The sequence below is a fragment of the Mesoplodon densirostris genome, chromosome 8, assembly GCF_025265405.1.
Source record: "Mesoplodon densirostris isolate mMesDen1 chromosome 8, mMesDen1 primary haplotype, whole genome shotgun sequence".
Classification (NCBI taxonomy): Eukaryota; Metazoa; Chordata; class Mammalia; order Artiodactyla; family Ziphiidae; genus Mesoplodon; species Mesoplodon densirostris.
In genome coordinates, this window is record NC_082668.1 from 25,612,436 (window position 1) to 25,640,186 (window position 27,751).

General features: G+C 36.9%; 1 protein-coding gene across 1 annotated transcript in view; it reads left to right on the forward strand.

Annotated features, from left to right (window-relative positions):
* Positions 1–633: 633 nt before the first annotated feature.
* ERBB4 (erb-b2 receptor tyrosine kinase 4) overlaps positions 634–27,751 on the forward strand; it is a 728,717-nt gene continuing 701,599 nt past the window's right edge. Inside the window, exon 1 of the mRNA XM_060107375.1 lies at positions 634–807. Within this exon, the coding sequence (XP_059963358.1) occupies positions 634–807 (174 nt within the window). The remainder of the gene's footprint in view (positions 808–27,751) is intronic.

The window sequence follows — 27,751 nt, forward strand, 5'->3', positions numbered from 1 at the left end:
ATGTTTCTGTGGAACCCATGCTTTCCTACTCTCTGTGATTAGTACATACATTTTATGAATGTAAATGTATGATGTCACTTATATGTGGAATCTAAAGAAGCTGAACTCATAGAAACGAAGAGAAGAATGGTGGTTACCAGGGACTTGGGGATGAGGAAATGAGGAGATTTTTGTCAAAAAGTACTAACTTCCACTTATAAGATGAATAAGTTTGGGTGTAACATGGTGATTATAGTTAACAATACTGTATTATATACTTGAAAGTTGCTGGGAGAGTAAATCTTAAATGTTCTCACCACACACACACACACACACACAACAACAACAACAACAACAATGGTAATCAGGTGACATGATGGTGATGTTCACTAATGCTATGGTGGTAATCATTTTGCAATATATAAGTGTATCAAAACCGCATGCATACTCCTTAAACGTACATAATGTTATATGTCAATTATAATTCAGTAAAGCTGGAAAAAATAAAAGTGAAGATATTTATGAGTGTTTGGGTTATGGGTCTTAATAACATTCAAAATAGTTTAATTCAGGGAATTGGAGTAGATTGTTATGGAAGAGAGTTGAGGGAAATATTGTCATGGTGCATGTCATATAAAGTTTACATAACTTCCCATGTTTCTTCTTGTCTTGGCAGTGTGTGCAGGAACAGAGAATAAGTTGAGCTCTCTCTCTGACCTGGAACAGCAGTACCGAGCCTTGCGCAAATACTATGAGAACTGTGAGGTAGTCATGGGCAACCTGGAGATAACCAGCATCGAGCACAACCGGGACCTCTCTTTTCTGCGGGTAAAGTTGTCTCTTTCTCTTCTTTCTTTGTAAATGCACAGTGGTGTCACAATGCATAAACAGACCAGCTTCTTGTACCTGATGGTTATGTTTGTCCGCCCTGCCTGGCAGTGTTCATGACTGTAGACATGTAGAAGAGAAGAGATGCCGAGGCACACCCAGGAAAAGAAAAAGAGTACCAATTGCATCATGATTGACACCCTAGTTTAGAACAGTTACTGTTGCCCTAAGATTGATAGAAGATTCTGTCAGGGTGTAGGACATGACTTCTAGCAAGTGTGTCTTTTTCTGAATGGCGGACAAGAGGAAAACTTTAGGCTGTGGACTAGGAGCATCAGAGGACCAATCAGATAAGAATTGGTAACTTTAGCTAGTAATCTCCTTTTCTGCCCCATTCTGTCACTTTGGAAATTTTAAACTATTTCATATTACCATAATGAGAGTAATACTGTTAACTTTAGAAGAAAAATGACATCTGTTTTTGAAAACCAACAAATTATTTATAGTCATAGGAAATCACAAGTACTTATATAAGTTGATATATGCATGCATATAAACGCACATGTGCATATATGAAGGTACCCAGAGACGAGTCCTTTTACAGACTTGTTTTTGGGTCTCTCATTTATCCTTATTCTGTTAAACCTGTTATTGGCTTAATGCCTACAGTTTCTTAAGTTTTGCTTCATCCGGAACAGGTATAGGAAAATCCGAACTTCAAAGAGACTTTGATGAAGTGAGATGAGGATGCAGTGTTTTGTATAACTAATAATTTATTCTTCATAAAAGAATTAATAAGATTATTTTAAATAATAACATCCCTAGAATATATTCAATCTTATTTTCAATATTATTTACACACTTCTCAGGAGCACTGTCTTATATAAATAAAGATGTAAATAATGTTTTGTATACTGATACAGTAAACTATTTAGTAGATAGTAAATTAGACAACTATGATAATTTTAATCATTCCATACTTAGATAAGAAGTAAAAAACAGTCATTTTGAAATACTTTGAATGTAATAAAAATGTCTAGAAGTGATAACAACCTCAGAAAATGTACCACCTCAAAATTTAAATAACACTATGAGACATGATATCTGCTTTTAAAATGACTATCATACTAGTATTGATATAGGGAATTTCCATATCAAGGTGTTTCCATATAGTATTGTTTGGTTGATAGAACTCTAATTCTATAAGTTATGTAGCTTGTATTAGCTATGGTGTTTAATTATGACATCTTTGTTTATCAAGAGTAGATAGTAAAAATTTATCTGAAGCCTTGAGTGAGAAGACCTAAAAAGAACTTAGCACTTTTTTTTTTCTATTTTGGACTACCGTTTCAAGAAATGAACACATACAAGCTATCCTAGAACAACCTCTTCATAGCAGTGCATCTGAGTATTAGTTATTAAAATTTGCTTGCAAGTTTCTAACCTGTCTTGATTATTTTCAGATAGAATTTATTCTTCAAAATCAAAATAAAAACTTGATGGTATATGAGCTGATTTGTAGATTTAGTTAGAAATGCCAAGAAACTCAATGATGTTGTAGAAAAGGAAAAGTAAGAGCTGAATTCTAAAACAGGGGATATAGGTTAAATGGTCTGTTAGAACAGAATAATATGAGAAAATTTAAAAAGGCAATCTAAGATGTTAGTTTTTCTTTTTATTCTTTCCTTGTTTTGTTTGCTCTAGATTTCACTGGCTTAACAAAAAAATATCATGAGTACTATGACAGTCTTTAAAATAAATAACATAAAATTGTCTTGATTATTACATATTTTATTATTTTATCATTCTTAATCCCTTATAAGGTAACTGAATGATCAAAAAATTGACTTTAGTCCATTTTAATCTTAGAAATATGAAAGTAGCATATAAATCTTTGGGCATCATGGTCTATATTCTTGGATATTCTACATTTTTAGGAACTATCCTGAAGTAAAAAAAAAAATAAGTTAATAGAATGAACAGATTTGGGAAAGCATAAAATAAGGAGGACCAAGATTTATACTTGAAGCAAGACATAAGTTATTTCTTTAAAAAAGTAATTATTGGCTCCTAAGAAGCATCTCTAAAAATTCATATAAACTTTGTACTAACTCATGCACATATCTCAATTTTAATGTTTGTTTAATGATAACTATAATAGGTTTTCTTTTTGTTTTTGACTTACTAATAACAGCTAATACTTTGTTCCTTTGGAAAAAATCATTTCTAATAGTGACATATATTCATTTACTCAGCAAATGGTCTTAGCCCAAGGATACAATAGCAAGTAATCTATTGTTCTTGGTTTCAACAATCTTGCAGTCTTGTAGAGGGTTACAGATGTGTAATAAGTAATTACTGTATGTATGAGTGTGTGTGCATATATACATATATATGCACATACAAAATTTTTTAGTTGCCAAGACTGAAATAAGAAGCCAGAATCAGAATGAAGGCATGGTCTTGTGTTAATGGTAAGCGTGGGTGCTGGTCAAAGAAAGGAATGGGTAATTCTGAAGGATTCAGGAAAGATTTCACCAGAAACATGCTTAGATTGAGTCATGAGAAAATGAATAGAGGCTCACAAAATGGGTGGGTGGGAGGGTATTCCAATGGGAGTAATATAAGTTAAGGCTTAGAATGAAGGCCCTAAGTCAGAGTTAATAAATGTGTACCTAGTGTTATTGCTTTAGATACTGGACACATGCATTCAAATGAATCAAACAGGGTTCTTCCTCTCATGGAACTTATAGTATAGTGTGGATAAAGATAAATTGGGGGATGGAATGAAATATTCAATTGGAGAGATAGAGACCCTTATACTATAGATAAATATTTAGGAAACATCAGCACCCAATGACAAATTAGCATTTGGGGATAAGATGAAATAGTCAAGGGAGATTGACAAGTGTTAGTCCAAGAAGTGGTCCTAGGACAGAACTCTCTGGATTCCCATTCTCTGTTTTTTGGTGAGTCCCTGAAAGTTAGGACTATTAGCTGAAATCTTCATTCTACTGCACTGGATGAGCCATTATTTCTAGCTATACCTTAGAATATGCTAAAAGCTCTCCATTTAATATAAAATTTAATTCCTTCTGATAACTACATTATGGTTCATTTGTGTTTTTAGTAACTTCCTTCCAAAGTACATAATCTGTTCGATATTGACACATTGCAATAAGTAGAGCCCTATAAAGGAAATCTAGTTATGTTATATTATCCTATCATTTATGATAAATTTTGAATTGTATGAGTGAATAGTAAACTTTCATTAACTTATCCTATGGATTACATAGCCCTCACATATATTTATAGAACTGTAATTCATTGAGCCACTTTTTATAGAGATGTGCAATTTCCCTTCCTCTAAGAATGACCCATATCTATAAGGTGTTTAGAAAGACATCATAGATAGGGATTTTAAATTTCATTTTGGAATTTATTTCTGTCTTTAAGAAATTAAGAAAGTATTTTTGTTTTAAAAATATTTTCCATCCTTATTTTCGGCTCTACTAGCAAGGTCATAGTGTTTTTTTGTTGTTTGTTTTGTAAGAAATCACTCTAGTTTCTGTGATTCACAAGAGCAGTTTAACCATATACTCTGTTTACCTCTTTTACCATCTGAATAGTCAGTGTCTAGAATGGTGCCTAAAATATAATAGGTTTTCATTAATTCTTTGTTTAATGGACAAATGTGTTATTCTTAATATTTAATAATAATTATAAATCGCTATTTTGTATGTGGTATGTTCCCTAGATAAATATGTGGGACCCTCCTCATGTTATTTCAGTGTGACAGCTCCACAGGTCAGATGTGTGGGCATAAGACACAGGCTGGGTCAATCAGAATCCACTCCCATGAGGATTTGGAATTTTGACTAAGACCATTCAGTTTCTATATTAGTTAGCTTCTTGACCACTTGGGTACCAGAACACAGCTGTTTTTTCCTCATTGTTTGAGTGTCAGAGAGAGCTGTGAAAACAGCAGAATGGAGCCAACACACTGGAACTGACATAGAGACCAGAGAAAGAGATCATTCACCCCAAATTAATAATGAGGAAGCCATTCATTTCCAGGTTCCAGTCTGCTTCTGAAGATTGGTTGCATTACAGCCATTGGGTCAATAGGATAACTCTTGGAACTTGATAGTAGCCTTGAGGTGATTTCCCTTTTTTCCCTTAAACTAGATAGGTTTGTTTTCTCTCACTGATACTAAAATATCTTATCTAGTATATCTCCCAAGATCTCAAGAACAGAGCAGAAGTGGGCCTTTGAAATTGGATTGAAGATGTGCTTATATATAATAAAAAAAACCAACAACCCTGTAATGTTTTGTAGATACTTTCTTAATCTTTGTTAGATATATGTTATTAAAATACTTTGAAATGTCTTCTTTCAAGATGGTTTTATTATATCAAACTTGATGTTTATCTCTGTATACACCTTTTAACCCAGCTTTGTTGTAACCTCAAGTTTTTATATTTCTTCTTGGGGAAAAAATCTAGTTAATAGTACTTCAATTTAGACCCCTGAGACACTGTATAGTTGGCTAGAAAAAGGCCCTAAAACTTACTTACTATGTACTTTGTCACCGTCACAAGGTTAAGACTTATAATAGAAAACAGCAAGGCATAAAAATCACAGATTTTGTGCTATTGTCTTACACTTTGTGAACTCTCTAAAACAAGATGAAATATAACAAGTAATGGGAATGAACCATTAGACCTTTTACCCTCATTAAAATTCTTGAGGGTTTCTCTCCTTTGTCATCTCATTGGTCTTCCTTGCTACTGCTGGCATTCAGTAACTCAGAGCTTCTAACAAGGTGCCTGACCTGCTAGCTTTTGTACTTTAAATATTTTCTCTGTTTTATATATTCACTTTAAGCAAACAATTTTTGAGTACCAAATAAGTGTAAAGCAGTGTGATGTATAATGTAGAGTATATATAAGGAATGTTAATACCTATCTTCAACCATTGTTATAACAGGTAATCACTTTTAATCTGTGGCTTGAATTTAGTTGTTTGCAAATTGTTTTGGAAAAAGTGTATGTTAAGAAGAGATGAAGAGATACATTTATTTAGCAGTTGATCCATTGACCTGGAATACTACAGTGCCAGTAATTCATTGGACTTCTGCGTGCTGCAGTCTAGAAACCTTAAATCTTAATGATTAAACATGTCTTTTATTACTGAAAAATAAATAAAATAAATTGATACATTAAGATATCTTTTCAAAGAGCAGCATTAATATTCTGTTATTGGTAGCAAAAGGCAATGACTTTGAAAGAGTCAGAAAGTATAGTTTTTTAAAGCAAAAAGCTTTTAAAAGTATCTACTCTCAGGTAATGAATAACACATGTTGCAATGGGACTGCAACAAATTTTGAAAAACAAAGTCTTTTATTGTATATTTGACAGAGCTATAGGGAGTTTTTTGAGTATATAAGAAACAGTGCCATCTAACACTGTCTATTTTTGAAAAATAAAACGTGTTATTTCTTTATAGAAATCATATAAATAGTTCATTTTTTCTTTACTAAAGAAAAGTCCTATTCTTAAATTTAAATATTAGCTTTGTCTTTTAGTTAATAATATTTTATAATGCTATGGAACTATCATCCTCTTTTATTTTATATATATATATATATATTTATATATATATATATATATTTTTTTTTCCATGTATGAGGATGTTGCTTTTTCAACCACTCTCCATAGGACATGAAATTTGCATCATTTTCCCCGTGCTGGTAATGGACCTAATATACATTACTTCATTTTCATACTTATGCATAGTTACTCTTCTAAGGACAAATATTTGCAGAAAGGCAGATAAGTCTGCAAATAAGAGACTGCAAGATGCAGACTGGCTCACTGGAACCTAAGACCTTGGCTTCATCAGCATGGTTTTGTTACAGTAAATCAAGGATGATGCTTGGCACTAATGACTTTCAGGTTGCAACAAGCAACCCTGTTTTTGCCTATTTCATAGCTGTTTCCAGTATGAATGAACAATTAGTCATGCTCAATATAAAATCCTGAAATATTTACATTTCAACCCACTTCTAGCTTCAGGGCCTACCTTTTATTCTCCTCTGGCAGTTCAAAGCAGATGACTAAAATTAAATCCACCAGTGTATGGTGTTTGTATTTGTTTTGTGTTGTTTCAATATCCTACTCACTCACATTGAACTCCGCCTGTGCTAAACTTTCTGCTGTGTAGAATGATTTAGCAAAACCCTGCACTGAAAAATTCATTCTTAAAATAGATAATTTACAAGATACTTTATTTCTTTGGGTTAGAAAATGCTTTCTTAAATAGTTTGCTTAAATAGTAGTTATCGGGAATTCCCTGGTGGTCCAGTGGTTAGGACTCCATGCTTTCACTGCCGAGGGCACAGATTGTATCAGGGAACTTAAATCTGGCAAGCCACTTGGCGTGGCTATAAAAAAAAGAAAAAAAATAATAGCTATCACTGCCTATCCATGTTTGTTTTTAGATCATTATGTACCAGATAGAATGACTTGTGTGAGATTGTGTTGGAAAGATTGATTGGAATCAGGATGAGAAAAGTAGTGATATTCTAGAAGCATTAAAAATTGGAGAGGAAAACACCATTTAAATTAAATATCTATGGCATAGTAAAGGTGGGTCCACATGTATTATATTCACATTTACCTAAAATATGAGGGCAACATTTTCTAAATCAGCATATCTATTTCAATTGTACACATATTTTAATTGGATTATATAGAAAGGGAGAACAAGCCTGAATTTAAGTTTTCCTGAAGAGCTTTATAAGATAAATAAGTGATATATTTGTAACTCCATTAAATGGTGGACAAATAAGTAAGATTCCTATATCAAGTATTTGTATCCTATAACTATTTTCTCATTTAACAAAATATTGTTGTTGTTTTATTTTCTGTATCCTTACTTGGGACAGAGGGCAAGAGAAAACTATGAAGCACAACATTCAGAAAACTTAGAACTAACTAGCATGAGGCTCAAAGAAATTGCACCTTCAAGAAATACATGTCAGCTAACCAAGCAGTGAAATAAGATACGGTGTTATAACTTTTTAATTTCTCTTTCTGTTTGAATTTTGTGTAAAACTACATTTGTGGTAAAATACAACATATTTGCTGTCTTTAGTTGATGAAATCTTAGCTGGGTGAGATAGAGAATACTAAAAATGAAGTTGAGAGAATAGTATTTTAAGATGTTTGTTGGGCCAAAGCAGACATTCTGGGTTAAATGAAATTTTCAAATCTTTGATAGTTTCTGAAAGCTATTTCTAGGACTGTTAAACATACTACATATATAATTTTATACATATATATTTACAGCTGGATCTTAAATTGAAACTTGATTTTGTACTAAATCTAATCATAGAACTTGTATTGCAATTGAAAAAGCTGTGCAATTTACACTTGACCTGGAAAAATATATCTTTTTTCTCAGAGGTTAAATACTATTTAATCTGAAAATATACACTGATTCAAAATCCTGATGCTTTTCAGCAGTTCTACATGAAAAATCAAAAGATGAAACGTGTCTATACTCTCTCTTTGGCAGTTATATAAGCATATTTTAAAAACCTTTTTTCTTAATCATTTAAGTGAAATATTAAATAATATATATATTTGACAGTTTTCTCTATATCTTAAAAATATTAAAAACAAAATAAATTCCATAGTATCTATAAAAAATATACATTTAGTAGAAACTGAATATTTGAAGGAGTATGGGGAAAATAGAAATAAGAAATAGAACAGTATAATTTATAATTCTATTACATATACAAATATATGCATATATATTATAAATATAAATTAGTGACATACATATACATATATATATATATATATATATATGAGCCATTATTTTCTAGGATTGAGTCAAATTAGTGCACTAGCCCTATATAATGTTTCTAAGAGAATGTTATTAAGAATGAAACTGCTTAATAAAAGATTTTTTTTAAGTTCATACATTGTAATCCATTTTCCAGGGGAAAAAATGCCCTTGTTGCAAATATACTTAAATTAAAAATGAATTTATTAAGATGCTGAGCAGATGCAGAGATTTTTAAAATATTTTTTGGGGTTGTGGTATTTAAATTTGGCTTAAATGGTGAGTATAATTAATTTACAGGCTTGTTTCAACCTTAATTAGAGAAAAATGCAAATAACAAACCCATCTAACTCTATGATTCTTAGATACTCTTTGCTCTGGGGAATTGAGTGTATAAAGGTTATTTCTTCACCTTTTTTATTTATAAGTAGCAAAGACCTTGGTTCAAAGAGAGAGAACAAATGATATTTATGTGAGTTTTAAAAAATAACTAGGAGCAGGGCCTCCCTGGTGGCGCAGTGGTTGAGAGTCCGCCTGCCGATGCAGGGGATACGGGTTCGTGCCCCGGTCTGGGAGGATCCCATATGCTGCGGAGCAGCTGGGCCCGTGAGCCATGGCCACTGGGCCTGCGCATCCGGAGCCTGTGCTCCGCAACGGGAGAGGCCACAACAGTGAGAGGCCCGCGTACGGAAAAAAAAAAAAAAAAAAAAAAAAAAAAACTAGGAGCGTTTTGGCAGTGGGCTACCTTTTAATTCTAATTTCCAAACACTGGAATATAATCAAATAAAACCTTTTTTTAAAAATTCATAATTATGTTCATTTTCATTAGCTTTATTTTTCTCTGATTCTTTTTTTTTTTTTTTTTTTTTGCGGTACGCGGGCCTCTCACTGTTGCGGCCTCTCCCGTTGCAGAGCACAGGCTTCGGACACGCAGGCTTAGCAGCCATGGCTCACAGGCCCAGCCGCTCCGTGGCATGTGGGATCTTCCTGGACTGGGCCACAAACTCGTGTCCCCTGCATTGGCAGGCGGACTCTCAACCACTCCGCCACCAGAGAAGCCTTATTCTCCTTTTGTAAGTGATGAAATGTAGTGACATTTTCAGGACCGCACAGCTAAGCCAGAATTTTGACCCAGTTCTTTCACCTCAGAGTTCAGACACTTGCACCTTGCCTTGCTACTGCCCACTATTTACCAAAGCTGTTACTTAGAGAGAACAGGTTTTTAGAAAACTTGAAACAAGGGAAATAGATTTTTATAGAAAAAAAAGTTTTGTTTTAAATTTCAGAACTAGATTGATTGTGGCAGAAGATGGGCCTTGGGAGAGCCACTGTGGTTGGGGACCCTGAACAGACCCAGGCTTACTCGGTGCAGGTAGCTGATGGAATGAGGAAAGCCCTACAAAAATGTTTTGAGACACATTTATCTACTTCACTATTTAGATTTTATCATAAAAAAATAAGTATTCACTTAGCACATCTTTATTGACTGCCAATTCTTACTAAGTTGTTGTACTGTGTTTAACAAAGAAGTATAGAACTACAAGTTAACAGTTCCTAGCCTAAACCTTATAAATGCTGAAAAAGTAGTACAGGTAGTATATGTCACAGACATTCCCAGAATGGACTCTAGTCCCCATAAGATCAAGGACTACATTTTGTCCTTCTTTATGTTCCCAGCACCTAGCACCCTGCCTAGCACACACACAAAAATGCATAAGATAAATAATGGATGATTGAATATTATGTATTTAGATGTGTTTGGGGCAGGTGTCATGAAAAGATTCATAGAATTGGTTTCCTGTTCCACATATAAAGAGCTTGGAAGTCACCACTCTGTCCTAACAACAAATAAAAACGCTGAAGAGACTGAAAAATCAACAACTCTTCAGGGGCACCCAGTCATAGGGGAGCCCCCATAATACTGTGGGATTTACCTCCAGAAGTTCAATGAATTTCCACAGTAAATGTGGGAGAAAAATCCCCTTAGGCTTCTGGCAGAGAGAGGAGAAAAGGAACTATTTTGAAATACATGTCATTCTTCTTAAAAGGCCTGCCCTCAGGGGAAATTAGTTAACTAGAACCTAACCTGCTAGGTATTATCAGAGGCTTACTGACCCGGGGAAGGGAAATACCCAACTCCACCCCACTCTAGCCATCCTGTCCCACCAAAAAGGGGAGATAAAAAACTGAAAAACACTTGTGGAGATCACAGTTCAGAGGCATAGGCTCACTAAAAGACTGAGATCTAATCATAGGACTATAGAACACTTCCTGTCTCCTCACCACATTACTAAAGGCCTACTTACACCACCTCCTTTTATATATCTAACACACCATGTCTGACTATCAAGAAAAAATTCCAAGACATACCAAAAGGCAAAAAACACATTTTGAAGATGCAGAACAAGCATCAGAACCAGACATGGCAAGTATTATCAGACCAGGAGTTTAAAACAACTGTGATTAATATGCTATGTGCTCTAGTAGATAAAGTAGACAGAATGCAAGAAGAGATGGTCACAGTAAGCAGAGAGATGGAAATATTAAGAAAGAACTAGGGACTTCCCTGGTGGTCCAGTGGATAAGACTCTGCGTTCCCAGTGCAAGGGGCCTGGGTTTGATCCCTGGTCAGGGAACTAGATCCCACATGCATGCTGCAACTAAGAGTTCACATACCACAACTAAGAGTCCGCATGCCGCAACTGAGTACACATGCAACAACTAAAGATCCCGCGGGTCGCAACTAAAACCTGGACAGCCAAAATAAATAAATAAATAAATAAATAAATAAAATAAATCAATATTAAAAAATGAAAGAAGCAAAAAGAGATGCTAGAGATCAACAAACATCAAACAAACAAACAAAAAAACAATGTGACTGAACTGAAGATTGCCTTTGATGGGCTTATTAGTAGACTGGACATGGCTGAGGAAACAATCTCTAAGTTAGAGGATACATCAGCAGAATCCTCAAAGACTTAAAAGCAAGGAGAGCAAAGACTGAAAAAACAGAACAAACTATCCAAGGACTGTGAGACAGCTATATGATTCCAACTGCATGACATTTTGGAAAAGGCAAAACTGTGGAGATAATAAATAAATCAGTGGTTGCTAGTGCAACCAGCAGAGGTAGGGAGAGATGAAAAGGCAGATCACAGGGGATTTTGAGGACAGTGGAAACACTCTGTATGATACTATAATGATGAGTATTGTACTTTATATACTTTTATATACTTTTATAATTATGTCATTATATCTTTGTCCAAACACATGGAATATGAAACACCAACAGTCAACCCTAAGGTAAATTATGGACTTTGGAAGATTATGTGGGATGATGTAGGTTCATCCTTGGTTTAAAAAAAATAAAAAAAAAAGCATTCTGTGAGTAATATTGATAGTGGAGGAAGTTATGCATGTGTGGAGGCAAGGGACATATAAGAAATCTCTGTCTCCTGCTCATTTTTGTTGTAAACCTAAACTTCAGACAGAAAATAGTACATAGAGTCTTTTAAAAAATTCATAGAGGAAATAAAACTTGTTAGTTGTGAAAAAATAATAAGAGTTATAAAGAGTTATAAAAGAACAGAGAAAATGGAGAAGGAATTCTAGATGTACTTTCACTTGGAAAGTTTCCTCCATTTTTTTATTCAGTATACAAATGTGGAGGTTAAAAAAGACAAAAAGAAGAATTATTTTGTGCATAGGGGAAAGAGTTGAGATGCAACAGAAATGTGGAGGTGGTAGGACATAAAGGTAGGAAAGGGAGACCCGGACCAAATTGTGGTGAGCCTTTAAGACAAGACCAGTTGGGGATTCTCTGTTGGCGCAGTGGTCGAGAGTCTGCCTGCCTATGCAGGGGACACGGGTTCGTGTCCTGGTTCGGGAAGATCCCACATGCTGCGGAGTGGCTGGGCCCCTGAGCCATGGCCGCTGAGCCTGCGCATCCGGAGCCTGTGCTCCGCAACGAGAGAGGCCACAACAGTGAGAGGCCCGTGAAGACAAGACCAGTTATTAACGTGAAAGTATTATTTGGGGAACTCAATCTTGTGGCAGTATGAAGTTATTTCGATATCTGAAGTTTTGATTATTAGGTTGATGAGAGCCTGGAACCAGTTGGTTGCTGTGACAGTTGAAATCATGAGATACATTCAATAATCATTGTAAAAATAGATTTAATAGGACTTAATGACTAACTGAATATAGAGTTTGTGGGTGAGAAGTATACAAAAAGACTCTGAGATCTCAAATTTAGGTACTTAGGCAAATGTATTGTCCTGGATGTAACAGGGACAAAGGAAGGAGAGCCAGTTGTTGCCAAAGATATCTGGTGGCAGCTTTCTTGAATTTCTATCAGTTTTTCAGGAAGACTTTCTCAATGGAAATGTGCTTTGCATCCCAACTAATGTACACTGTCAGGACTCAGTCAAAAGTTGGCTAGGAGAATAGCCAGAGAATGGAAGTGTTAGTAAAGCATTTATCAAGAAAACTTTCATTTGCAAAGACTAGGTGACTGCTGCATTTATCTCAAACTCTGCAATTAGGTTCAGCAAATAAGAAGTTAAGCTCACCAAATGATTAGTTGTACTTACGTCTTTGGGGACAATAACCCAGTTGTTAAGCGCTTGGCTTAACCTTGTGTTTGTTGAATGTAATTATAACACATTTAGAATCAAGATGGGAAGCTGCAGTTTTATTTCAGGAACTAATTTGAAAGCATTCCTGGTGACAAAATTCACAGATAACTCTGCTCTGGAAAAGTCCCATTTTGATTTTTCTTCTTATCAGTTAAAGGACAATCAGATGTCAATGGAGTGTGACTTAGTTGGGCATTTTGTCCTCAGTTCTTACTATGTTTCAGTGAGACAGTTGCAATAGCATCTGCTTTATTATTCCCCATGAAGCAGGATGTAGGGAAGGTGTGAGCACTCATGGGGTCAGCAATCAAATGTCCTTCCTAAGGAAGCAGAGGGAACAAGTTAACTAACGTGTGATGCAAATAGAGAGGAATATGGTAAAAGGAAAGAAGTTGTGTTCTTTACAAAGGGATAGACCATATTAAAAAGCTTAGAAGAAAAGAGGAGTAAGCAATAAATAAAAGTCTGGAGACAGGATGGATTTTGGTGAGCTGAGAGGAAGCCAGAAGTACAGGAATATACTAGTAAGTAAAGCATGTGTTAAATGGACTCCACTGTGCTTTCCAAATTGCTTAGATTTTTAATATTTTGAGTGGGAGAGCTTCACCTTAAAAAACATTGACTCCTCTATTCAAGATTTATAAGGCACCTTTTGCCTTGGTATCTTCGTGTTTATGCACAATGTGTCTTTTTAATTGAATGATTCTCATGCCCCTGTGAAGTAGCAGGACACTTCCGTTTTACTGATGAGGGCACTGAGGCACAGAAAGGTTAACTGACTTGCTCAGGTCATGCATCAGTAGCTGACAGACCTTAAACTCAGAATATTCTGAAGAGAATCACTTAAGAACTCATAACAAAGTTTACCTTTATAGATAATTAAGCCCCATTAATGTCTTCTACATTTTAATTATAGAACTCATACTATATCTGTGGCTAACTGAAAAGGAAACTTCGAAACGAATTGTCACAATATGTTCTCCAACAAAAATAGATCTAGTCTTTATGATATTTAATTGTTTAACCATGTCATGTGTATTAGTGCCCTCCCTCCCATGCGAGAAAAAAATAATAAAAAAATATGTATCCTGCTAGCATAAATACTGCTAAAAGGAGAGTCTAATTCACTGGTCAGTAAGCTGCTCAACACAGATTCAACAACTTTTTTTAAACTGCATTTGGACTATTATGTTCAGATAAAGGCCCTAAGTTTAAGGACATAATTGACTGGCTTAGATTGTGTCTATAATAGGCATTTGGGACAGTATGTTTCCAGAAAGCCATGCCTCAAAAGTAACAGTTGAAAGAAGTGGGTGTTTTGACCCTGGTGAGGAAAGGACAAAAGGAAAACATGGTAATTGTTTTCAGAAATTTGAAGGGCTCTCATAGAAAAGGTAGTGGCTTAGTTTTGAGTTGTTCCCGAAGATAGAATTAGGCAGAAGTTAAAAGGAGACAGATTTTAGCTTAAAATAAAAATTTTGCTAACAATTAGAGCATTCTAACAATATAATGGGGTGCCTTGTTAGATGGGGAAAATAGACAGAACTCTTAATCGAACACCTTGTATTTTCCAGGCATTGGGCCATTGGTACCATACAGCAGCAAAAAAGAGAAGATGAATTTAAGGAGCCTGGCACATTGTAGGCACCCATTGAATGTTATTTAATTCTCTTACCTTCACTGAGTGTTTCTTACTTTATATTCATGATAATACAATGACATTGCCATTATTATCAACATTTTGCAGAGAAGGACAGAGTCTATCAAAGTCAAACACAGAAAAAAAGGGGATGTAGCCAAGAAATGAATCCAGATCTCTGTCTCCAAATCTCACATCCATTCACCTGTAAAACGCTGTCTCCATCATAAAATTCTGCCTTTTCCACGGAGGATACTCAGTCAAGATTGATCAGGAAAGGAGAGACAGGGTTTTGTGCATTGGGTAGGAAGTTGGTAGAAAACATGTAGGCCTTTTTTTTTTTTTTTGAATCTTCCATTTTCTTGGAGAGTGATGCTACTTCCCCAGAAGATACTCTGTGCTGTTCAATTATACTTTAACTTCTCAAAAGGCAGATAGTAATGTTTCTAGCCTTCCAGTGATAGATTTAGTGCAAGGTGTTTGTGCATAGCTGATGTGATTCTAGAATCATAGCTTTACCTAAAATCGTCTTCTGATTTTCCTTTATAATTTATTTATTTTTACTTAGGTTCCAGCCAACAGGGATTTGAAGAGTGTTATAGTATGGTGTAGAAAATACTAGTATGGCCCCTGAACACACTAAGCTTTCTTTAAAATTTCATTCCTTTGGTTTTAAATGCTTTTCACTTCTCAGAGTCTTTATTAAAATGCTAAGATGCTTGGGTGGTTTGTCTTGGGAGGGTTAAAACTTATTAGCCACCATCTCAGCTATAGATTTCATCTTGACTAGAGTTAGTCCACATCTCATGGATCATTCTTGACTGGCGGTTTTCCTGGTTGAATGATGTCTCAAAAAGTATCTAGATCTACCCCCTGAGCTGCTTTTGAGTACCCTCCATGTAAGTCTCATGTCACTCTTGCTCTTGCTGTGCCTTTATTCTTTCCTGCTTAAAACTTATATATTCATGATTCACTTTTGCCAAAGCACTTATTTCAAACAGTTAATGGACAAACAGAAAACCTAGGTTCTAAACTCTCTAATGGTGTAATCCAGTGCAAATTATTTAACTCTCTGAGTTTCCTATTTCTCTTTTGTAAAATGAAAATATTAGATTAAGACAGTATTTTACAGCTATAGTCAATATTAAAATGTCTTCATAATTTTTGTCCTACCCACCTGAAACTGTACTCTTACTTTCTTTTAATTTTTTATTGAATCATTTTTCTACATAAATAAATATATTTTAAAATTAAGTTAAATATTACTACTAAAAATGAAACTCCAATATCTTCAACAAAAATGTAAAATAATAAAACATTAATGCAAAGAAAAAACATGATTAACAAAGGCTCAGAGCCTGAGGATTTCTTTTTCTCTCCTTTAGAGAAAGACAATAGCCAAGAGTTAGAGATTTGTTAAAGATACAGAGACACCACACTGGGACTTTCTCTTTGATGTAATCAGAAGGAAGAATTTTCACACAATGTGATCCAGTGTTATTTAATGGACTCTGTGTACCTGAAATTATCTTGTTTACCGCCCTTTGGGAAACATTGGACTCAAATACACATGGTCTCTAAGCTTAGAGAGAGCATGATCTGGAAAACTAATTTATAACGAGGATCCAACAAGGGAGTGAATTTTCTCATATTAGATTTTCCCCATGAACTTTAAGTTTACAGGATTCTACTGGAGGTGATAATTTGGGGCCAGTGGCATTAACAGAAGTCATCTAAATTGTATTTCTTAGGGAATTTCTAATGGAGTACTCTAGTTCCAAGGTATTTTGAGAAATATTATCTTTTTGGAACACAAAGGATTTTGGTGTCTGATAAATTCTACTCATTTGATCTTGAACAAATTCCTTAACCTTTTTATCCTCAGTTTCTTCTTGCAATAAGAATGACAGGTAGAGAAGGCAACAGGGGTAAGATGGCGGAAGAGTAAGACGCGGAGATCACCTTCCTCCCCACGGATACACCAGAAATACAGCTACACGTGGAACAACTCCTACAGAACACCTACTGAACGCTGGCAGAAGACCCCAGACCTCCCAAAAGGCAAGAAACTCCCCACATACCTGGGTAGGGCAAAGCGGAGAGATTCCCGCACAGAGGAGCGGTGCCAAGCGGCGCTCACCAGCCCGAGAGGATTGTCTGCTCCCCCACCGGGGCGGGCAGCGCTGGAGCTGAGACTCGGGCTTCGGTCGGGGCGCGGGGGGAGGACTGGGGCTGGCGGCGGGAACTCGGCCTGGGGGGGGCTGGTGTGCCACAGCTAGCCGGGAGGGAGTCCGGGGGGGCTCTGGAGCTGCCGAGGAGGCAGGGGACTTTTTCTTCCGTCTTGGTTTCCTGGTGCGCGGGGAGAGGGGATTGAGGGCGCCGCGTGGAGGGGCTCCAGAGACGGGCGCGGGTCGCGGCTGGGAGCGCGGAGCCCAGAGATGGGCGTGGGACGCTGGGGCTGCTGCTGCCGCCGCCGGGAAGCTTGTGTGCGAGCGCGGGTCGCTGTCCACGCTGCCCTTCCGGGAGCCTGTGCAGCCTGCCACTGCCGGGGTCCCGGGGTCCGGGGGCGGCTTCCCTGGGAGAACGCACGGCGCGCCTCGGGCTGGTGCAACGTCACGCCGACCTCTGCCGCTGCAGGCTCGCCCCGCACTCCGTGCCCCTCCCTCCCACCCGGCCTGAGTGAGCCAGAGTCCCCGAAGAGGCTGCTCCTTTAACCCTGTCCTGTCTGAGCGAAGAACAGATGCCCTCTGGCGACCTACACGCAGAGGCGGGGCCAAATCCAAAGCTGAGACCCAGGAGCTGTGAGAACAAAGAAGAGAAAGGGAAACCTCTCCCAGCAGCCTCAGAAGCAGCGGATTAAAGCTCCACAATCAACTTGATGTACCCTGCATCTGTGGAATACATGAATAGACAACAAATCATCCCAAATTGAGGAGCCAGGAGTCAGTGCTGTGCCTCTGAGGTGGGAGAGCCAACTTCAGGACACTGGTCCACAAGAGACCTCCCAGCTCCACACAATATCAAACTCAACAGCAGCACCCAGCTTCACTCAACGATCAGCAAGCTATAGTGCTGGACACCCTATGCCAAACAACTAGCAAGACAGGAACACAACGCCACACATTAGCAGAGAGGTGGCCTAAAATCATAAAAAGTCCACAGACACCCCAAAACACACCACCAGACGTGGACCTGCCCACCAGAAAGACAAGATCCAGCCTCATCCACCAGAACACAGGCAGTAGTCCCCTCCACCAAGAAGCCTACACAACCCACTAAACCAACCTTAGCCACTGGGGACAGACACCAAAAACAACAGGAACTACGAACCTGCAGCCTGCAAAAAGGAGACCCCAAACACAGTAACATAAGCAAAATGAGAAGACAGAAAAACACACAGCAGGAGAAGGAGCAAGATAATAACCCACCAGACCTAACAAATGAAGAGGTAATAGGCAGTCTACCTGAAAAATAATTCAGAATAATGATGGTAAAGATGATCCATAACCTTGGAAATAGAATAGACAAAATGCAAGAAACAGTTAATAAGGACATAGAAGAACTAAAGATGAATCAAGCATCGATTAAAAACACAATAAATGAAATAAAAAATACCCTAGATGGGATCAATAGCAGAATAACTGAGGCAGAAGAACGGATAAGTGAGGTGGAAGATAAAATAGTGGAAATAACTGCTGCACAGCAAAATAAAGAAAAAAGAATGAAAAGAACAGAGGACAGTCTCAGAGACCTCTGGGACAACATTAAATGCACCAACATTCGAATTATAGGGGTTCCAGAAGAAGAAGAGAAAAAGAAAGGGACTGAGAAAATATTTGAAGAGATTATAGTTGAAAACTTCCCTAATATGGGAAAGGAAATAGTTAATCAAGTCCAGGAGGCACAGAGAGTCCCATACAGAATAAATCCAAGGAGAAATACGCCAAGACACATATTAATCAAACTGTCAAAAATTAAACACAAAGAAATCATATTAAAAGCAGCAAGGCAAAAACAACAAATAACACACAAGGGAATCCCCATCAGGATAACAGCTGATCTCTCAGCAGAAACTCTACAAGCCAGAAGGGAGTGGCAGGACATAATTAAAGTGATGAAGGAGAAAAACCTGCAACCAAGATTACTCTACCCAGCAAGGATCTCATTCAGATTTGATGGAGAAATTAAAACGTTTACACACAAGCAAAAGCTGAGAGAGTTCAGCACCACCAAACCAGCTTTACAACAAATGCTAAAGGAACTTCTCTAGGCAAGAAACACAACAGAAGGAAAAGACCTACAATAACGAACCCAAAACAATTAAGAAAATGGGAATAGGAACATACATATCGATAATTACCTTAAATGTAAATGGACTAAATGCTCCCACCAAAAGACACAGACTGGCTGAATGGATACAAAAACAAGACCCATATATATGTTGTCTACAAGAGACCCACTTCAGACCTAGAGACACATACAGACTGAAAGTAAGGGGATGGAAAAAGATATTCCATGCAAATGGAAACCAAAAGAAAGCTGGAGTAGCAATTCTCATATCAGACAAAATAGACTTTAAAATAAAGACTACTAGAAGAGACAAAGAAGGACACTACATAATGATCAAGGGATCAATCCAAGAAGAAGATATAACAATTGTAAATATTTATGCACCAAACATAGGAGCACCTCAATACATAAGGGAAATATTAACAGCCATAAAAGGGGAAATCGACAGTAACACAGTCATAGTAGGGGACTTTAACACCCCACTTTCACCAATGGACAGGTCATCCAAAATGAAAATAAATAAGGAAACACAAGCTTTAAATGATACATTAAACAAGATGGACTTAATTGATATTTATAGGACATTCCATCCAAAAACAACAGAATACACATTTTTCTCAAGTGCTCATGGAACATTCTCCAGGATAGATCATATCTTGGGTCACAAATCAAGCCTTGGTAAATTTAAGAAAACTGAAATTGTATCAAGTATCTTTTCAGACCACAATGCTATGAGACTAGATAACAATTACAGGAAAAGAGCTGTAAAACATACAAACACATGGAGGCTAAACAATACACTACTTAATAATGAAGTGATCACTGAAGAAATCAAAGAGGAAATTAAAAAATACCTAGAAACAAATGACAATGGAGACACGACAACCCAAAACCTATGGGATGCAGCAAAAGCAGTTCTAAGAGGGAAGTTTATGGCAATACAATCCCACCTTAAGAAACAGGAAACATCTTGAATAAACAACCTAACCTTGCACCTAAAGCAATTAGAGAAAGAAGAACAAAAACATCCCAAAGTGAGCAGAAGGAAAGAAATCATAAAAATCAGATCAGAAATAAATAAAAAAGAAATGAAGGAAACAATAGCAAAGATCAATAAAACTAAAAGCTGGTTCTTTGAGAAGATAAACAAAATTGATAAACCATTAGCCAGACTCATCAAGAAAAGAAGGGAGAAGACTCAAATCAATAGAATTAGAAATGAAAAAGGAGAAGTAACAACTGACACTGCAGAAATACAAAAGATCATGAGAGATTACTATAAGCAACTCTATGCCAATAAAATGGACAACCTGGAAGAAATGGACAAATTCTTAGAAATGCACAACCTGCCAAGACTGAATCAGGAAGAAATAGAAAATATGAACAGACCAATCACAAGCACTGAAATTGAAACTGTGATCAAAAATCTTCCAACAAACAAAAGCCCAGGACCAGATGGCTTCACAGGCGAATTCTATCAAGCATTTAGAGAAGAGCTAACACCTATCCTTCTCAAACTCTTCCAAAATATAGCAGAGGGAGGAACACTCCCAAACTCGTTCTACGAGGCCACCATCACCTTGATACCAAAACCAGACAAGGATGTCACAAAGAAAGAAAACTACAGGCCAATATCACTGATGAACATAGATGCAAAAATCCTCAACAAAATACTAGCAAACAGAATCCAACAACACATTAAAAGGATCATACACCATGATCAAGTGGGGTTTATTCCAGGAATGCAAGGATTCTTCAATATACGCAAATCAATCAACGTGATACACCATATTAACAAACTGAAGGAGAAAAACCATATGATCATCTCAATAGATGCAGAGAAAGCTTTTGACAAAATTCAACAGCCATTTATGATAAAAACCCTGCAGAAAGTAGGCATAGAGGGAACTTTCCTCAACATAATAAAGGCCATATATGACAAACCCACAGCCAGCATCATCCTCAATGGTGAAAAATTGAAATCATTTCCACTAAGATCAGGAACAAGACAAGGTTGCCCACTCTCACCACTCTTATTCAACATAGTTTTGGAAGTTTTAGCCACAGCAATCAGAGAAGAAAAGGAAATAAAAGGAATCCAAATGGGAAAAGAAGAAGTAAAGCTGTCACTGTTTGCAGATGACATGATACTATACATAGAGAATCCTAAAGATGCTACCAGAAAACTACTAGAGCTAATCAATGAATTTGGTAAAGTTGCAGGATACAAAATTAATGCACAGAAATCTCTGGCATTCCTATATACTAATGATGAAAAATCTGAAAGTGAAATCAAGGAAACACTCCCATTTACCACTGCAACAAAAAGAATAAAATATCTAGGAATAAACCTACCTAAGGAGACAAAAGACCTGTATGCAGAAAATTATAAGACACTGATGAAAGAAATTAAAGATGATACAAATAGATGGAGAGATGTACCGTGTTCTTGGATTGGAAGAATCAATAATGTGAAAATGACTCTACTACCCAAAGCAATCTACAGATTCAATGCAATCCCTATCAAACTACCAATGGCATTTTTCACAGAACTAGAACAAAAAATTTCACAATTTGTATGGAAACACAAAAGACCCCGAATAGCCAAAGCAATCTTGAGAACGAAAAATGGAGCTGGAGGAATCAGGCTCCCTGACTTCAGACTATACTACAAAGCTACAGTAATCAAGACAGTATGGTACTGGCACAAAAACAGAAAGATAGATCAATGGAACAGGATAGAAAGCCCAGAGATAAACCCACGGACATATGGTCACCTTATCTTTGATAAAGGAGGCAGGAATGTACAGTGGAGAAAGGACAGTCTCTTCAATAAGTGGTGCTGGGAAAACTGGACAGGGACATGTAAAAGTATGAGATTAGATCACTCCCTAACACCATACACAAAAATAAGCTCAAAATGGATTAAAGACCTAAATGTAAGGCCAGACACTATCAAACTCCTAGAGGAAAACATAGGCAGAACACTCTATGACATAAATCACAGCAAGATCCGTTTTGACCCACCTCCTAGAGAAATGGAAATAAAGACAAAAATAAACACATGGGACCTAATGAAACTTCAAAGCTTTTGCACAGCAAAGGAAACCATAAACAAGACGAAAAGACAACCCTCAGAATGGGAGAAAATATTTGCAAATGAAGCAACTGACAAAGGATTAATCTCCAAAATTTATAAGCAGCTCATGCAGCTCAATAGCAAAAAAACAAACAACCCAATCCAAAAATGGGCAGAAGACCTAAATAGACATTTCTCCACAGAAGATATACAGACAGCCAACAAACACATGAAAGGATGCTCAACATCTTTACTCATTAGAGAAATGCAAATCAAAACTACAATGAGATATCATCTCACACCAGTCAGAATGGCCATCATCAAAAAATCTAGAAACAATAAATGCTGGAGAGGGTGTGGAAAAAAGGGAACACTCTTGCACTGCTGGTGGGAATGTGAATTGGTACAGCCACTATGGAGAACGGTATGGAGGTTCCTTAAAAAACTACAAATAGAACTACCATATGACCCAGCAATCCCACTACTGGGCATATACCCTGAGAAAACCATAATTCAAAAAGAGACATGTACCAAAATGTTCATAGCAGCCCTATTTACAATAGCCCGGAGATGGAAACAACCTAAGTGTCCATCATCGGATGAATGGGTAAAGAAGATGTGGCACATATATACAATGGAATATTACTCAGCCATAAAAAGAAATGAAATTGAGCTATTTGTAATGAGGTGGATGGACCTAGAGTCTGTCATACAGAGTGAAGTAAGTCAGAAAGAGAAAGACAAATACTGTATGCTGACACATATATATGGAATTTAAGAAAAAAAAATGTCATCAAGAACCTAGGAGTAAGACAGGAATAAAGACACAGACCTACTAGAGCATGGACTTGAGGATATGGGGAGGGGGAAGGGTAAGCTGTGACAAAGTGAAAGAGCGGCATGGACATATATACACTACCAAACGTAAGGTAGATAGCTAGTGGGAAGCAGCCGCATAGCACAGGGAGATTAGCTCGGTTCTTTGTGACTGCCTGGAGGGGTGGGATAGGGAGGGTGGGAGGGTGACGCAAAAGGGAGGGGATATGGGAACATATGTATATGTATAACTGATTAAATTTGTAAAATAAAAAAAAAAGAAAAAAAAAAAGAAAAAAAAAAGAATGACAACATCCACAGGGGGGGCAAATGCAGTGCCAAAATGTAGAGAATCTACCATACTGCCTGGCATATAACAGAATTTCAAAAATATAATTCTTTACCCAACTTTGAAGTCAAATTTTTCTAGCAAAGTGCAGTTCCACTTGATTTCTGCTTTTTAAATATCTTATCATATATAATGTCAAACTGCTTTAGTGTGACATTAGATATGCCTTATACTGTTGTGGTTAAGTTTATGGGCTCCAGAGTCAATAGCATGGTTTGAGCCCTCATTTATGGGCCCATTGAACTTGGGCAAAATATTTAACTTCATCTGAAAAATGAAATTTAATAGCACCTATCTTTTGGGTTGTAATGAGTTTTAAATTAGTTAATACAAGCAAAGAGTTAAGAACATTAACGGTCATATATTGAGCACTCCATAAATGTTTAATGATTAAGATCTCTAATGATGTTTTAAAAAGTAAAATAATTTTTAGAGAAAAAATATTTCCAAGAAATATTTCATTGACTTATTATCTTTCTAGTGGACAAACAAAAATTGCTTTAAAATTAAAATATAAGAACATTAAAAAGCACAAAGAAAAGAAAAGAAAAGAAAAGAATCCCTAAACAAGCTCTTTACTGAGTTAACACTGCATACCAATCTTTGGCATGCAGGCATGGAATATAAAAAGGTAAATATTCATATGTTTTCAATTGGTATTTTCACTAAGATTAAAAAAACATTGATTCCGACTTCCAGTGGTTACGACTGTGTTTCCACTGCAGGGGGCAAAGGTTGGATTCCTGGTTGGGGAACTAAGAGACCCCCCACATGATTTTCCATGGTGCCTTTGAAAGAGAGGAGATAACGGCAATCATGATCCAGCAGGCTATGTCATGCTGCTCTTTACCCAGAGTGACTCTACTTTTATCTGTCTTATGTATTAGAGTTTTCTAAATAAGGTTTTATTTGAAAAAGGGGTCTCTGCAGTTAAAGTTTGAAAACTTCTAAGGTCTTTGTCAGCAGCTCGAGTTGTGCTCTTTGTTGGCTGGACATCGGGGAAGTAGTGGGGAAACTCTTCTCCAGCAATCCACTACAGCATCCACCAGTGTCAAGGGAGATAGATATGCACAGGTCTCAGTTGTGCACCTCGGTAGACAAATAGAACCTGAAGACACTGTCAGCTCTACTGGTCTTCAGCAATAAGTGTTAGAGAATGTGCAAATTCTCTTTGTTTCTTTGAAAACTCCAGAAGCTACAAAACAAATTGCCCACATATGAAGTTATCTTGGATCTTTTCTTCCTGGAGAAGAGCCTGATGAGGAGAGAAAAGATGAAAAGACTGGATATCAGCATCTTTATTTTCCTTGAGCAAAGCAGGATTACATAATTCTGGAGGTTGATTGTCAGACAAGCTCTGGGAATCAGTCTGTCCCTTTGATTAAGACTAGTAGCTTGATATATTTTATACTACTAAAATATGAAACTATAAGTATATCTTACGTTATATGTGTTTCCCAGCCTTAAGAATATCATAGGGTGGGCCTCCCTGGTGGCGCAAGTGGTTGAGAGTCCGCCTGCCGATGCAGGGGATGCGGGTTCGTGCCCCGGTCTGGGAGGATCCCATGTGCCGCGGAGCGGCTGGGCCCGTGAGCCATGGCCGCTGAGCCTGCGCGTCCGGAGCCTGCGCGTCCGGAGCCTGTGCTCCGCAACGGGGGAGGCCACAGCAGTGAGAGGCCCAAATACCGAAAAAAAAAAAAAAAAAAAAAAAAAAAAAAAAAAAAAAAAAAAAAGAATATCATAGGGTAATGAGGAAGAACATATATATTTACTCCTTGTTTAAAACATGTTTAATAAAGTAAAATTTCAACCCTCATGGCAGAGGACATGTTTCATCCAGTATACGATTCTGTCACCTTTAGGGATGAAAATGTAAATCAAAGTTTACATCAAGCAAGACCAAAATCAACCAAAGTCAAAAATATTCTTGGGCTTCCCTGGTAGTGCAGTGGTTGAGAGTCGGCCTGCAGATGTAGGGGACGCGGGTTCATGCCCTGGTCTAGGAAGATTCTGCATGCCGCGGAGCAGCTAGGCCTGTGAGCCATGGCCGCTGAGCCTGCGTGTCCGGAGCCTGTGCTCTGCAGCGGGAGAGGCCACAAGAGTGAGAGGTCCATGTACCGCAAAAAAAAAAAAAAAAAAAAAAAAAGAATATTCTTTATTCTTTACTGTTTTCTCAGGTTATTAAAATAATGGAAAATTATAATTTTTAATCTTATCTCAAACATAGATCATTATGAATCTACAGTGCTAAGCAGTTATTCTCTATACATGCTTCTATATGCATGTGTGTGTATATATATATATATATATATATATATATATATTTTTTTTTTTTTTTTGCGGTATACGGGCCTCTCACTGTTGTGGCCTCTCCCGTTGTGGAGAACAGGCTCTGGACGTGCAGGCTCAGCAGCCATGGCTCACAGGCCCAGCTGCTCCACGGCATGTGGGATCCTCCCAGACCGGGGCACGACCCCATGTCCCCTGCATCGGCAGACGGACTCTCAACCACTGAACAACCAGGGAAGCCCTGCATGTATTATATTTTTATAACAAACATCTAATGGTGAAATCCAGGTGAATGGTGAAGTACAATAATTTATTTTATTACTTGAACATGTATACAGCAGTACTGATAAATTGTATTGCTTATTTTCAAAGTTAGTAAAAACATACCACATGGACACATACCCAAATTAGGTTGATTTTGAACAATATATCCTGTTATGTTCCAGACACTGTGTTAGGTGGTTGGGTTACCAAAATGAACAGAAGTTCTTTGAACTTGAGAGCTCACAGTGCAAGGAGGGAAACAGAAATCAATTAAGTTGTTATAATGCGATATGATACTAACTGTATAGAGGTGTGAATGAAGTGCCTCGGAAGCATGAAATAGGGCTAGGAAAGATCCACAAATCTGACTGTGGATAATAAGTGATAGTATAGTCCTCCATATATTGCATTTCTAGATCAAAGGAAATCACTCTTTAACTGTTTTTGATTGGCTAATTCCTTACCAATTCTTAAGAACCACTCAATGCTGGAAAATGAACCATGACTTGCCTTTAAGCATAATTATCCAGATTTTTTTTTGTGTTGTACAGAGAGAGCAACATGTACTCTTTAAAAATATAAAATTTATTCGCAAATGGCACTGAATTTATAATAGTCCATAAGTCTTTACCTTTTGCAAAGTTTCCCCTTTAAATCATGTAATTATTATTTTCAAATAGAAATGTCTTTTTAACTTAAGAAGTAGAAGAGACGCATTGAAAAAAAATAAAAGGAACATCAAGTTGTGAAACATAGGAAAAGTAGTCTTCCCTCCCTCTACGTAACAACCACTTTATTCCTTATGCAACTCAGAAATACCTTTCAAGTTTGGTGTATATCCACTCAGAATTATTTTTATCTTTTTATTACAAAAGAGAGAAACCTGTTGGTCACAATCCAGATATGTCAGAATTTTAAAATATGCACAGAATTTTGAAGACTTATTAAAAAATAATATAAAATATATCATTAATAATTCTATATCAGTTGCATATTTAAGAGATAATTTTGATATATTGTATTAAAATCATATATATTATTAAAATTAATTTTACCTGTTTCTTTTTACTTATTTAAATGTAGTTAGGAGAACATTTTAAATTTCATATGCAGCTTGGAGTTTTGACTCACATTACATACATTGGACAATGCTGGTCTAGAAGGAGAAGAAATTCTTCTCAGTATGAGTGCCCTTTCAGCTTACCTGAAAGTGAAGAATAGAGTAATGAACTTCTGAGGCAAAAGTAACAGAGTGTGTAAAGCTTGAAGGCAGGAAGAAAGCTAGGCAATTTCAAATAACTGAAAGGAATTGAGTATTTAGTGTGGCTAAAGTTTCTGGAAGAGAAGCGGACTGACAAGTTCTATGTATCATATATTGAAATAAATAGGTGGATGGATGGGTGAATAAATGGATGGATGGGTGGGTGGGTGAATGGGCTGGCAGATGGATGAATGGATAGAGAGACAGAGACAGAGGGACAGACATAACATTGCTGTGTGAAATATAGAAGTAGAGAGAAGCAAAAGTTGAAGCAGAAATACTGGTTAATTTGTTGCAGAAGTCTAAGCAGGAGATAATAATGGCTTGGATAATGGAAGATATTATCACTTTGAAAGGAGTGAAAATATTTGAAACATGGTTGGGAGATAGAATTAATAGTATTTGCTGTAGAGTGTAGATGTTGAGGATGAAGACAAAGATCGAAGGGCAACCTTGTAGAAG